Source organism: Arvicola amphibius, chromosome 3 (genome assembly GCF_903992535.2).
Source record: "Arvicola amphibius chromosome 3, mArvAmp1.2, whole genome shotgun sequence".
NCBI lineage: Eukaryota > Metazoa > Chordata > Mammalia > Rodentia > Cricetidae > Arvicola > Arvicola amphibius.
Genome location: NC_052049.1, coordinates 89239379 through 89253008, shown reverse-complemented (window position 1 = coordinate 89253008; position 13630 = coordinate 89239379). Strand labels below are relative to the sequence as shown.

At 50.0% G+C, this 13630-nt stretch overlaps 1 protein-coding gene across 1 annotated transcript in view; it reads left to right on the top strand.

Moving 5' to 3' along the window:
• The window catches only part of Col5a3 (collagen type V alpha 3 chain), a 57286-nt gene that overhangs the window by 26536 nt on the left and 17120 nt on the right, over window positions 1-13630 (top strand). Inside the window, exons 20-32 of the mRNA XM_038321912.1 lie at window positions 248-292; window positions 415-468; window positions 1116-1160; window positions 1254-1307; window positions 1426-1470; window positions 3269-3322; window positions 3412-3456; window positions 3586-3639; window positions 5477-5521; window positions 5695-5748; window positions 5892-5999; window positions 7339-7392; window positions 12293-12346. Coding sequence (XP_038177840.1) covers window positions 248-292; window positions 415-468; window positions 1116-1160; window positions 1254-1307; window positions 1426-1470; window positions 3269-3322; window positions 3412-3456; window positions 3586-3639; window positions 5477-5521; window positions 5695-5748; window positions 5892-5999; window positions 7339-7392; window positions 12293-12346 — 711 coding nt within the window. The remainder of the gene's footprint in view (window positions 1-247; window positions 293-414; window positions 469-1115; window positions 1161-1253; window positions 1308-1425; window positions 1471-3268; window positions 3323-3411; window positions 3457-3585; window positions 3640-5476; window positions 5522-5694; window positions 5749-5891; window positions 6000-7338; window positions 7393-12292; window positions 12347-13630) is intronic.

Here is a 13630-nt window from a genome sequence, read left to right as displayed (position 1 = left end):
ACAATTAAACAGAAACAGACTAAATGGTACCTGGGGACTGACTGGGGCCTGTTGGAGGAGCAGGGAGCCCCAGCGACCTCTGCAGGACAGCTTTGGCACTCAGAGCTAGCGCGTTAGGGTTAGGATGTGGGGTGGTGAGTTGAGGCCTGGAGTCTGTGAGTTCAGTCTGCAGAAATATGGAGACATCAGACTGACTCTGAAAGGGGCTATACTTCCCCACTCTGAATAATGATGACACTTTCCACAGGGCCTGCAAGGACCTCCAGGGCCCACTGGCCAGGCTGGAGAGCCGGTGAGTATTGGGAGACCCCAGACTCCTTTGCTGTGGAGGGGAAGGGAAGAATTCCTTTGGGCCATGAAAGTTTTAAGAGTATATACCTCTGATGCTGGGATCATGTGACCCCTTCCTTGCAGGGTCCCCGAGGTCTGATTGGTCCCAGAGGCCTCCCTGGACCCCTGGGACGCCCGGTGAGAATCTTGCTGGCTCTCTGCTCCCTGTCTGTTTTATACTTACCTATCTTCCCTTTGCACCACCACCCATATTTGTGGTGTGTGTGAATGTGTGTGTGTGTGTGTTCGCATGCCCCACATGTGGAGGTCAGGTTCTCTTCCTTCACCGTGTGGGTCCCTGGAATCAAACCCAGGTCATCAGACTTGGCAGCAATGCCTCTACCTGGATCACTGGATGATCTCTTTCCCTCGCTCCCTCTTTTCCTTTCTGTGTACGATGCGCACAGTCATGTGCGTGAGTGTGATTGCCTGCCCCACAATGCAAATGAAATGCAAAAGTCCCAGGACAGTTAGAAGTCTGGTGTTTTTTCACCTGTCTAAGGGCTTTTCTGTGGCTTTTCTACTGTGTCCTTGGGGGCTAGCTGGCCTGTAAGTTTCTCATCTCCCTGCAGGGGATTACAAAAGCTAATGCTACCTGTCAGGCTTTTACATGGGTCTGGGAATTTGAACTCAGATCCTCATGCTCGTACAGCAAGTGCCTTTACCCACTGAGCCATCTCCCTAGCCGGAATAGTCTTTCCGTTGCCTGCTGTTTCCTTTCTGACATGTTTCTTAGTTGCTTGTACCCAGATCTTGACCCATCCTCGTATTCTCCGTCCTCACAGGGTGTGACCGGAAGTGATGGGGCACCAGGAGCCAAAGGCAATGTGGTAAGTGTCCCTCACTCTTCCAACAGTCCAAACCCGTGACCCTCCACACCCTGACCCCTCCTGGCGTCACTGAACCCACCCCTTTCCCCACAGGGTCCTCCTGGAGAACCAGGTCCCCCAGGACAGCAAGGAAACCATGGCTCCCAGGTTCGAGACCTCTGTCCTGACAATGGGCGTGTGGTGGTCGGTTAAACCACAGCTCTCCTTGCCCAGTTTTGCCACCCATCTCTCTTCTCATGATTTCCTCACCCTCTTTTTATCCCAGGGGATTCCAGGCCCTCAGGGGCCCATTGGCACTCCTGGGGAAAAGGTAAGTGGCTTTTCTCATGTTGTCAGGAGAAGCTCCTCTCAAGGGCCCCTTTGAGGGACTTCCTGCTGGTGAATAGTCACATTCCAGAAGCCAGCCCAGAGTGACAGAGTGGCATTGTTGGGGGAAGGTTTCCAGGAAAATCTCACCAAGGCTGGCAGACAGAGGAGCCACTGTTAGCACAGAAGCCCTCACAGAAGGGACTCCCAAGATGCCAAGGCAGGACAGCCCTTCCTAGGGACCGGAGTGCTCTTTCTTTGTCTCTCTGCACATCTGTGGCTTGCTTCCCTGGCAGATACACTTGTGTGTATAAGTGTGTGTCTGTGACGTGCGCGAGTGTGCCTCTGTGTGTGTTTGTATGTGTGTAGTATCTATGTATATATGTGTGATGTATGTGTGTATGTATGTGTGATGTGTGTATGTGTGTGTTATGTATGCATGTGCGTGTACATGTGTGTATGTGTGTATGTATGTGTGTGTATATGTGTATGTGTGTGTTTGTGACGTATGTGAATGTGCTTCTGTGTGTTTGTATGTGTGTGTAGTATCTATGTATGTGTATATATGTGTGATGTATGTGTGTATGTGTGTATGTATGTGTGATGTGTATGTGTGTATGTATGTGTGATGTGTATATGTGTGTTATGTATGCATGTGTGTATGTGTGTATGTATGTGTGTACATGTGTATATGTGTGTGTGTATGTGTGTGTGTGTGTCTGTCCTAGTTTGCCTCTCTGTTGCTGCACTGAAGCAGTGACTTGAGGAGCAGCAGGCTCATTTGACTTATGCTTCCATGGGATTGCGGGAAGTCAAGGCAGGAATCTGGAGGCCACGGAGGGGAGAACTACTTATTAGCTCTGCTCAGCCTCCTTTCTTATGCAACCCAGGATGCCTGCTCAGGGCGATACCACCCATGGTGGGCTGGACTCTTCCACATAAATCATTAATCAGGAAAATGACCCACTTCCTGCAAACATCTGATAGGGCCCAAGGTGGACACAGCCCAGCAAAGCCAATCAGATCCTTTCAGGAATTTAGAAACAAGAAGCATGGAACCCGGAAGCCTCAGGGCTGCCTAATCTTGTGGGTGGGATGTACTTTCTTTTGTTTCTTTCCCCCTCCCCGTTTTCTTTTCCTTTTTTTTTCCTTTTAAGACAAGTTTCTCTGTGGCCCCTGGCTGTCCTAGAACTCACTCTGTGGACCAGGCTGGCCTTGAACCTGGAGACTCTCCTGCCTCTGCCTCCAGAGTGCTGGAATTAAAGGCATTCCCACCACACCCAGCGGGATGTACTTTCAAAGAAAGGCATCTTAAAGGTGTAGACCCCTTCAGTCCCAGCAATTGAGAGTGCAAACCAGCTTGGGCAAGGCTGCAGAACTTTGCCTCAGTAAATAAGGGAAAAAAATGAATAAAATAAAATAAAGCAAAAGAACAAAACAAAAGGTTGTAGGCGAGAAGCTCCTGACTGACCCTAGCATATCTTATACTTTATCCCTTTATGGTTCTAGGCTTGGGACCTGGGCCTTGTGCGTGATAGGCAAGCGCTCTACGTTGGAGCTGTTCTCCAGATCCTCACTAGGGGGATGATGGAGACCTGCCCCTGAGCCACACCCCCAGTCTTCTCATAGTTTATATCAGAAGCTCAGGGAGGACAAGCTGGCTTACCTACCGGAGTCATGAGTAGCTTGAGCGGAGCTGGGACAGACGGCTGTGCTGCAGACACACTTTGAGTTGCTGGGGGAGACCGCTGGGTCCAGGCTCTGAGACACTCTGGTTACACTTCCTGTTCCTACTCTTTCAGGGTCCCCCTGGAAATCCCGGAATTCCAGGTGTCCCAGGAGCTGACGGCCCCCCGGTAAGAACCAGGAACTGGGACAAGGGGAAGGTTCCTGACTTTGTATGGCAAATTTTGGCCTTTGATGAGTTGATGTGTTTTTCTACCAGGGTCACCCAGGCCCTGAGGGTCCCACAGGAGAAAAGGGGGCCCAGGTGAGTGATCAGGAGGGTGGCTGGGCTGGGGAAGAGGAGTAGTAAGTAGCCATGGGCCAGTGAGGAGACAGAGGATACTGGAACAGGGATGGTGTGGAAGTGGATAGTATCGGCCTTATTTCCTTTCAGGGTCCACCAGGGTCAGCAGGCCCTCTGGGCTATCCTGGACCTCGGGGTGTGAAGGTAGGTGACGCTGGAGGACTTGAAGGTAGGATAGATAGCTCGTTAGCGTGGGTGTCAGAAAACTGACTTAGTGCCAGGCATGGTAGCGCCTGTCGGTGGACCCAGTATTTGGGAGGCAGAGGCAAGAAGATTGCTGCAAGATTGAGGCTAGCCTGGGCTATACAGCGAGTTCTAGGCCAGCCAGGGCTGAATTGCATTGCTGCATTACCTCCCCCCCCCCCCGACATACACACCCTGTAATTGCAGTACTTGAGGGAGGAAGATAAGGTTTTTTTTGTTTTGTTTTGTTTTGAGACAGGGTTTCACTATTCCGCTCTGGTTGTCCTGGAACTTGTAGACCAGGCTGGCCTTGAACTCACAGAGATCCGCTTACCTCTGCCTCCCTCTGGAGTGCTGGGATTAAAGGCGCCTTTTTCATTTTCTTTATTTCATTTCATTTTAATTGAGTCAGAGTCTCATTTAGCCCTCACCTCCTGGTGAGATCAGGATTTTAAAATCAGTCTCAGCTGTACAAGTTTGAAGCCATTCTGCCTCAAAATACGAATTAAAAAGAAGGCTGGGGCTGTAGCTCAGTCGGTGGTAGAATGCTTGCCTAGCAGTGTGTGGAACCCCAGGTTCCATCTCCAGCACCCTCGACTCTCAGTGTGGTGGTGCATGCTTGTTGTCTTAGTGTTGAGGCACCGGAGACAGAAGATTTGGGGGTTCAGTGTCATCCTCTTAGCTATTAGTGAGTTTGAAACCAGCCTGGGCTAAATGAGACTCTACTCGAAAACAAAATGAAAAACCAAGCAAACAAAACACCCCAGCACTTGGTAGACAGAAACAGGAAGATCTCTGTGCTTTCTAGGCTATCCTGGTCTACACAGAGAATTCCAATCCAGGCTGGGGGAGGGCACACTACTGTCCCCAAAATAAAACAAGAGTCCCTCTCTCAAAACAAAACAAAAAATCCACAAAGAACCCACAAAATAAACAAACAAATGAAAAAATAGTATACCGATAGTTCTGTTTTATTGTTAGTTTCTTTTGCTCATCTTTTTCTTTGCCTAATTTATAAATTGGATTTTATCATAGTTTGACGCGTGCAATAGAGGAGGCAACACTGATAAGAGCTGGGTCTTATGGCCTTCAAGCAATCCCTGGAGGTTTCCTAGTTTATTTTGCAGATAAGTGGAAGGCTGTGGCTGCAGCCTGTGTTGTATCTGAATCTAGTTACTTTGTAACCAAGGGAGGGGCCAGTGGCAGCCAACAGCTTTCTTTGCTGTGGTCCAGTGAATTAGTGTGGGGCTGCAGAAAGCCCTGCGGTTTCCAAGCGCATAGTTGCATCAGCTCCAAGCTCTAGTTCATTCTTCAGCTGAGCCCAGTCCCATCTGAGCCAAGAGCAGTTTGTCAGTGTGGTACAGGCAGGAAGTCAGTCCAGGGCATGCACTGCATAGTGCTGTCACCAGGCACAGAGTCTCCTTGTGGCCAGCACAATGGGGAAACTCTCCCCTGCCTTCGGAACGAGGCTGGACTCTGGAATGTTCTTTCTGCTGCCAGAAGGAACTGTGGACACTGTGTCCTCAGGAAGTAGAAACGAATGGCATGGAGATTCAGCTTTCCTTGTTCCCCCTACGCACATGAACTTGGGGCGGGTGGTGGCTACCAGGCATGCAGTGGGTAGGGGAAGCTGAGCAAGCACACTGAGGGGCTCTGGGGAGACAGGGCCCATTTCCTCCATGGCTCCTCACACACTAGACGTCTTGCAACTGTTTTAACAATTTTAGGTTAAGGGAGGATGTCTAGAACCTTCCTTAAGCAGGGAAGGAGACAGAGCTCTTTTAAAAAATTTTTTTAGGGTACCTCTGGCAACCGAGGTCTCCAAGGAGAGAAAGGAGAAAGGGTGAGAAGGAAGGGGTTCATGGGAGGGGGAGAGGGAGCTCCCGTAAAGAGTCCCTGGCTGTGGCCCTTCCCTAAAGCCCTGACTTCTCTTTCCCCAAAGCCTCTTTCTCTTCTACTACCGGTTTCTCCCTTTTCCTCTCTTCTCCTCCATTTCAATTTCTATCTCTTCCCCAGGGAGAGGATGGCTTTCCTGGCTTCAAGGGTGATGGGGGACCAAAAGGTGACCCGGTAAGACCAGCTCCCAATTGAGGGGTAGCGTGGGTCTAGGGTGGTTTAGGAAAGACACAGGGTGAATGAGCTACGGTTAAGTAGAGGATGGACAGAGTAGAAAGGACAAATGACTGTTTCAATTCTTTTCTTTTTAATTTCAGGGAAACCCAGGACTCCCAGGTCCCAGAGGAGAGGATGGTCCAGAAGGACAAAAGGGACCTGAGGGACTGCCTGGCGATGAGGGTCCCCCAGGAGCAGCAGGGGAGAAGGTGACTAGACAGGGCTTACTTAAATAGTTCACTACCCGTCTCTGTACCTTGCTGCTGCCCCACCCCCCAATATGGAGATGGAACCAGGGATTTTCACATGCTAGAAAGCAGTTGTGCTGTGTAGAGTCACACCCCAGCCCCTCACTGGAGGATTCTAGGCTGGGCTCTACCCCTGAGCCACACCCCAGGCCCTCACTGGGGGATTCTAAGCTGGGCTCTACCCCTGAGCCACACCCCAACCCCTCACTGGGGAATTCTAGGCAGGGCCTCTACCACTGAGCCACACTCCAGCCCCTCACTGGGGGACTAGGCAGGAGCTCTACTACTGAGTCACACCCCAGGCCCTCACTGGGGGATTCTAGGCAGGGGCTCTACCACTGAGCCACACTCCAGCCCCTCACTGGGGGACTCTAGGCAGGAGCTCTACCACTGAGTCACACCTCAGCCCCTCACTGGGCGATTCTAGGCAAGGCTCTACCCTTAGCCATGACCCCCAGTCCTTCACTGGGGGATTCTAGGCTGGGCTCTACCCCTGAGCCACACCCCAGCCCCTCACTGGGCGATTCTAGGCAGGGGCTCTACCACTGAGCCACACCCCACCCCCTCACTGGGCGATTCTAGGCAGGAGCTTTACCACTGAGCCACACCCCAGCCCCTCACTGGGGGATTTTAGGCAGGGGTATAAGGCTAGTCTAAGCCCCTGCCATACCTAATTTCTTTACTGAACATTATAGAACAGTTTCTTGCACGTAACTGTGTTCTAATCTCTACAGCTTTGTGTAATAGGCATTTTAAAGATTTATTTTGTCTTTAGCTGGTCATGGTGTATCCCTTTAATCTCAGCTCTGGTGGGCTGGGGGTGGAGACAGGGTTTTGTGAGACAGGGTTTCACTGTGTATCCCTGGCTGTCCTGGAACACATTCTGTTGACCAGGCTGGCTTGAACTCACAGAGATCCTCCTGCCTCTGTCTCCTGAGTGCTGGGATTAAAGGTATATACCACCACAGCCCAGCAAAAAAGGGAAAAATTATTTTTATTTTTAATTGTGTCTTTCTGCATGAGTCGTTCATATGTGAGGCCATTCCCTGAGCTAAGGTCACAGGTGGCTGTGAGTTTCCGGATGTGGGCACTGGGGACCAAACCACTGTAGTCCAGCCCTGTAATCAACCCCCCCCCCCCACAGATGAGGACACTGGTTTGCATGGGTGAGCGAGCTCCTCACAAGCACACACCCCCAGGAACTCAGTATCTCACTCTGCTGTGCAGCCATCTTTACCTTTCCTTTCTGGCCTCTAGCTTGACATGCCTGACCTTTGTCCCATAACCCTTCTTCCCATAGGGCAAGCTCGGGGTGCCAGGTCTCCCCGGTTACCCAGGACGCCCAGGACCTAAGGTAAGAGGCCTTGGAACCGGAGGCGGGCAGGAGGAAGGCAGACAGACGCACACCTCTGGGTCCAGGCTGTGGTCTGAGGGCCGATGGGTCAGTGAGAGGGGTCACTGCTTATGCCCTACACGACCTTGAGTGAGGTTCTCCAACCCAGTTCTCGGCTGCTGAAACAGGGGCCTGTGATGTCTGCCTCGTTCACTTGACGGCTTTTGCTGTGGTTGTTTGGTTCACCAACCAGAGGGGTGTGTTAGACGGTTTTCTGTTGCTATAACAAAAACATTTGTAGCTGGATATTTTATGGAAAAAAGATGTCTTAGGTTATTATTGTTTTAAAGACTAATAATTCAAAACCAGAGGGCTCCATTGATTCAGCCCTAGGTAAAGTCCCTCCTTGTCTGAGTTACTTTATTAGGGAATGATGTCATGGTGGAATCAGGTACGAGTTGAGTGACCCAGAGACCGGATGGCCACGCTTATTCCGTAATAACCACCCTCTGCAGACTAGGAGATAGCTGGCAGTAAAGCGCGTGGCGCGCAGACACGAAACTGTGAATGTGAATCCCAGCCCCCATGTGAAGAGCTAAGTGTGGTGGCATACATCCTCAGCACAGGGAGATGGAGAGGAGGGTCCCTGGGGACCAATGCCCAGCCAGTCTAGCCAAGAGCAAGCTCCAGGTTCAGTGAGAGACTTTACTGCAAAGAATTAAGACAGGGTGGGGGGCTAAGAAGATGGATCAGTGGAGAGAGCTTGCTTCAACAAGCTTATGAGTTCAGATTTCTGTCACCCACTTCTGCATCCAGGCTGGAGAAATGGCTCAGCAGTTGAGAATCAGTTCTCCACATCCACATTGCCAGCTCCCAACTGCCTATGACCTCAGGTCCAGGAAATCTGACATAGTCTGTCCTCTGCCCGCACTGCCACCTCTCTCTCTCTCTCTCTCTCTCTCTCTCCTCTCTCTCTCTCTCTCTCTCTCTCTCTCTCTCTCACACACACACACACACACACACACACACACACTATAACAAAACTTTAAATAAGAAGGAAAAGAAATTCAAGCAAGGCCTTTTGTGTGCACCCGTAACCCCAGGTTTTGGGGGCTGAAACACGAGGATCACTGGGGCTCACTGTCCACAGCCTAACTCCATGTTCAGCGAGAGACCCTCTCTCTAAGGAATATGATGGAGATCAGTAGAGAAGGGTGTCAGGTATCCTGCTCTGGCCTCTGCTTGGACACATGTCCGTATACTGTCTTAGTGTGGGTTTTTATTGCTGTGAAGAGACGCCATGACTGTGGCAACTCTTATAAATAAAATATTTAATTGAGATGGCTCACTTAGAGTTTCAGAGGTTCAGTTCATTGTCATCATGGTGGGGAGCATGGCAGCGTGCAGGCAGATGTGGTACTGGCTCTATCTTGACTTGCAGGCAGGCAACAGGAAGTTGACTGAAAGTCACACTGAGGGAAGCTTGAGCAAAAGAGACCTCAAAGTCCGCTCCCACAGTGACACACAATTCATTCAATAAGGCTATGCACCCTAATAGTGCCACTCCATTTGGGGGCCATTTTCTTTCAAACTGTCACATATACCATGCGTGCATGCTCCCACGCGGTCTCACATGTGCACCCATACATGCTAAAGTGAAATACAATCAAAGAAGAGACCCAGAACTGACTTCCAGCCTCCACAGGCGTGTGCACACACAGGCATGTGCACACACAGGAACACACCAGACAAAAATCCTTTCGGATGAGCAAGATGCTTGCCTCCAAACCCTGTGGCCTGAGTTTGATCCCAGCACCCGCTTGGGGGAAGGGAGAGGACAAGCTTCTGCAAGTTGTCCTCGGTCCTCACATGTGTGCTGTGACACACATGCACCCAGAAAAGAAATAAATGTAATAAAAGTGTCTTAGTTTTACTGGGACAGAGTCTCACTGTGTATAGATCAAAGTGGTCTTTAACACACAGAGATCCACCTGCCTCTGCCTCCCAAGTGCTGGCCCAAACTGGTCTTTTAACACACAGAGATCCATCTGCCTTACTCTCCTGAGTGGTTGTCATTAAAATGTTTTTTTTTAATTTATTATTATGTATTAGTGTTCTGGGCACCAGATCTCATTATAGATGGGTGTGAGCTATCATGTAGTTGCTTGGGATTGAACTCAGGACCTCCAGAAAAGCAGTCAGTTCTCTTAACCTCTGAGCCATCTCTCCAGCCCCAAAATGTTTTTTAAATACCATTTCTAAATGATTTTGAGATTTTACTTATGTTTCTTTTATGTGTATGTGTTTTGCCTGCATTTATGTCTGCACTGTAGATGCATGCAGTGTCTGCAGAGGCCAGAAGAGGGCGTTAGATCTCCTGGAACTGGAGTTACTGGATGTTGTGAGCCTGACATGTGGGTGCTGGGAAGCAAACCGAGGTCCTCTGGAAGAACAGCCAGTGCTCTTATCTGCTGAACCATCTCTCCAGCCTTCTTTATTTTTTTTTTAAATATTTATTTATTTATTATTTATACAGGCAAGCCAGAAGAGGGCACCAGATCTCTTTACAGATGGTTGTGAGCCACCATGTGGTTGCTGGGAATTGAACTCAGGACCTTTGGAAGAGCAGGCAATGCTCTTAACCACTGAGCCATCTCTCCAGCCCCTCCAGCCTTCTTTAAAAACCTTCTTATGGGCTCTAACTGGGTCCCATGAGAACTCTGTTAGTCCTAACAGAAAAGGCCCCCCCACTACACTCTGCCCCTTACAGGTACCATCTGTATTCCCACACTAAGGATCAAGCTGTCGTGGGGCCAGGGGCACAAAGACATTGATGTGCTAACAGAAGAAATTCACAGAAATGAGATCTGTCCAGTCTTGAATTCATTATAAACTAACCCAGCATACTTATACAGAAATGTGGTCGTGTAGAAACACGTACCACTGTTCCGAGGGTAAGAGTGTGGGAGAGATTGTGCTCTCTGTCTGAGCCACACTCCAGACTGCATCATGGGCGATTGAGCATGTCTGTTTATGGGAACTTGAAGATGTGTGGGAACAAATCTGAGTGCAGCATTCTCTTTCTAAAACTGCACTCATGAGCTCGCTGGAGGTGCACACCTTGATCCCAGCACTTAGGAGGCAAAAGCAGGTGGATCTGAATCTGAGGCCAGCCTGGTCTACAGAGTGAGTTCCTGGACAGCCAGGGCTGTTACACAGAGAAACTCTGTCTGGAAAAAAAAATACATTTATGGGCTGGAGAGACGCTCAGAGGCTTAAGAGCTCTTGTTGCTCTTACAGAGACCCTGGATTCAGTTCCCAGCACCCTAGCTCCAGGAGATCCAGTGCGCTTTTCTGTTCCCCGTGACACACAGGCACACTGGAAGACAACTTGTAGTCTTCCACCCTGTGGGTGCTGTGGACCAAACTCAGACCATTAGGGTTGGTAGCAAGCACCTTTACCCCCGAGCCATCTCACTGAAAGAGAACTCTTCCTGAGTTCCATATTTTTGCTGTTTGGAGTTGACATGGTTGTCTTGCCCACACCTCACTGGAGACTTTTATTATTTTATTTTTGTTTTTTCAAGACAGGGTTTCTCTGTGTAACCCTAGCTATCTTGGAACTCGCTCTGTAGATCAGGCTGGCCTAGAACAGAGATCCGCCTGCCTCAGCCTCCCGAGTGCTGGGATTAAAGGCGTGCGCCACCCCTGCCTGGCTTTAGAGACTATGGTCTTGAACGGCCCTGCAATTTTTGGCTTCTGGTGGCAGGATGAAGGTAGCAGGCAGGAGTCACACACATCATGAACCAGGAGAGTGGGGACAGAGAGGAGAGGTGGGGAGAGAAGATAGTAAAGAAAGAGAGAGGGAGAGAAAAAAAGGGGGAGAGAAAAGGAAGAAAGGAAAAAGAGAGGGAGAGGAGAGAGAGAACGACAGAGATCAAGGCACACAGTCCCATTCAGAGAGACCCCCCAATAACCTAATGCCCTCCCACAAATTCCCACCCCACTTTTGTTGCCCTCTGAGTTGCTTGTTTGGTTTGTGTATTCCTGTTCAGACGTGTGTTGGCCTTCGTGTGTGCAGGTATACCTGTGCGTGAAAGCTGGCGGTTGATGGCCAGTATCTTCCTCCTTCACTCCCACCTTATATACTGAAGCAGGGTCTCTCCCTTGAACTCAGAGCTCATCAATGCCAGTTGTCTAGCTTTCCAGCTTGCTCCTTTGGGGGCTCCATCTCTGCCTCTTGAGTGCTGGGTTTGCAGGTGGGCTGCCACATCCACCTACCAGCTCCTCTTGGTTTTGTTGAGACAGGGTCTCATGTAGCTCAGGCTAGCCTCACACTTGGCGTGTAGCTGAGGCTGACCTTGAACTCCTGATCCTCTTGTTTCACCTTGAATGCTGCGACCACAGGCAGATGCCACCACACTTGTGTTATGTGGTGCTGCTGGTGGAGTTCAGGAGTTCCCGCACGCTAGGCAGGTGTTTTACAAGATGATAAGGGAGGCCACATGACACTCCTGTGTGACTCCTATATGTGCACCTGCACACACTCATATACACACATCACACACACACATGACATTCTTGTGTGACTTCTATATATGCACCTGCACACACTCATACACACATATCACACACACATGTACACAGAAACTATAAATGGTAAGTGACTGGCTTTGTGTAGACCCAAGAGAAGAACATTTAAGGTGGAAGAAGGGACATGTGCAAAGGTTCTGGGCGGGAACGTGCTAACACAGCTGGGGAATTTGGAGGGGAACAGTGTGGCTGCTGAGGTGGGGAGGAGGTGGAGGACCATTCCAGGAAGGCTGTGGTTGGCCATACAAGAAAGCCAAAGGATGGAGTCAGGCCGATTCCGTCAATGCTCACTCATCCTAGAGTCTCATGTTGAATTCTCTCTGTTTAGGGATCTGTTGGATTTCCTGGACCCTTGGGACCACTGGGAGAGAAGGGCAGAAGGGTGAGTTGTGATCCAGAGGGTGTGGGAAGGTGGGTGTTGGGACAGCTTGTGTTTGGTAGGGTAAGTCTGTCAATCAAGGTATTCAGGACCCTCTCATAGACACTCCCACGGGCTAGCCTGATCTAGACAATCCCTCATTGAGACTCTTTCCCAGGCTGGTTCTAGATCGCCCCAAGCTGACAGTTCACACTAGCCACCACAGGACTGGAGAGATGGCTCAGTTAAGAGCCCTGGCTGCTCTCCCAGAGGGCTGGAGTTTGGTTCTCAGCGTCCCTTCAAGTGGTTCCCATTCATCTGTTGCTCTGGCTCCTGGGCATCTGATGCCCTCTTCTGGGCTCTGGGAACACCTGCACTTCCATGCACCCCCTACCCATACACCCCCCCACAGCACACACACATACACCCATACACACACATCACACCCACATACCATACCCCCACCACACATACGCACCCCCTACACCCCCCCCCACAGCACACACACATACACCTATACACACACATCACACCCAACTACCATACCCCCACCACACATACACAACCCCTACACCCCCACACAGCACACACACATACACCTATACACACACATCACACCCACATACCATACCCCCTACCACACATACACACCCCCTACACCCACACACAGCACACACACATACACACCCATACACACCTATCCACACACCCATGCCACACACCCACACCCTCCTATCCATACACCCCCCCCACCACAGCACACACACATACACCCATACAAACACATCACACCCACATACCATACCCCCCACCACACATATGCACCTCCTACACCCACACACAGCACACACACACCCATACACACCCATACACACCCATGCCCCCCCACATTTTACAAAAAGAAAACCTAACTGACACAGCTACACCCATTGTCAACTGGACGCACTAACACATCAATTTAAAACCATAACTTCCCACTTCCTGTTCCCAGAGTCTAATGTTTATTTCTGAATGTAAAATAAAATCAACTTGGAAAACTTCCTGGTCTTTCAAACTGACAAAAGCCAAATTCAAGCCAGGTGGTGGTGGTGCACACCTTTAATCCCAGCACTCAGGAGATAGAGGCAGGTAGCTCTCTGTGAGTTTGAGGCCAACCTGGTCTACAAAGTGAGTTCCAGGATAGTCAGAGCTGTAACAGGAGAAACTCTGTCTTGAACCCACTCTTCCAAACAACAACAACAACAACAACAAACTCCAAACCAAAAAGTCAAATACAAAACTAAATTACATTGCATGGAAACAATCCCC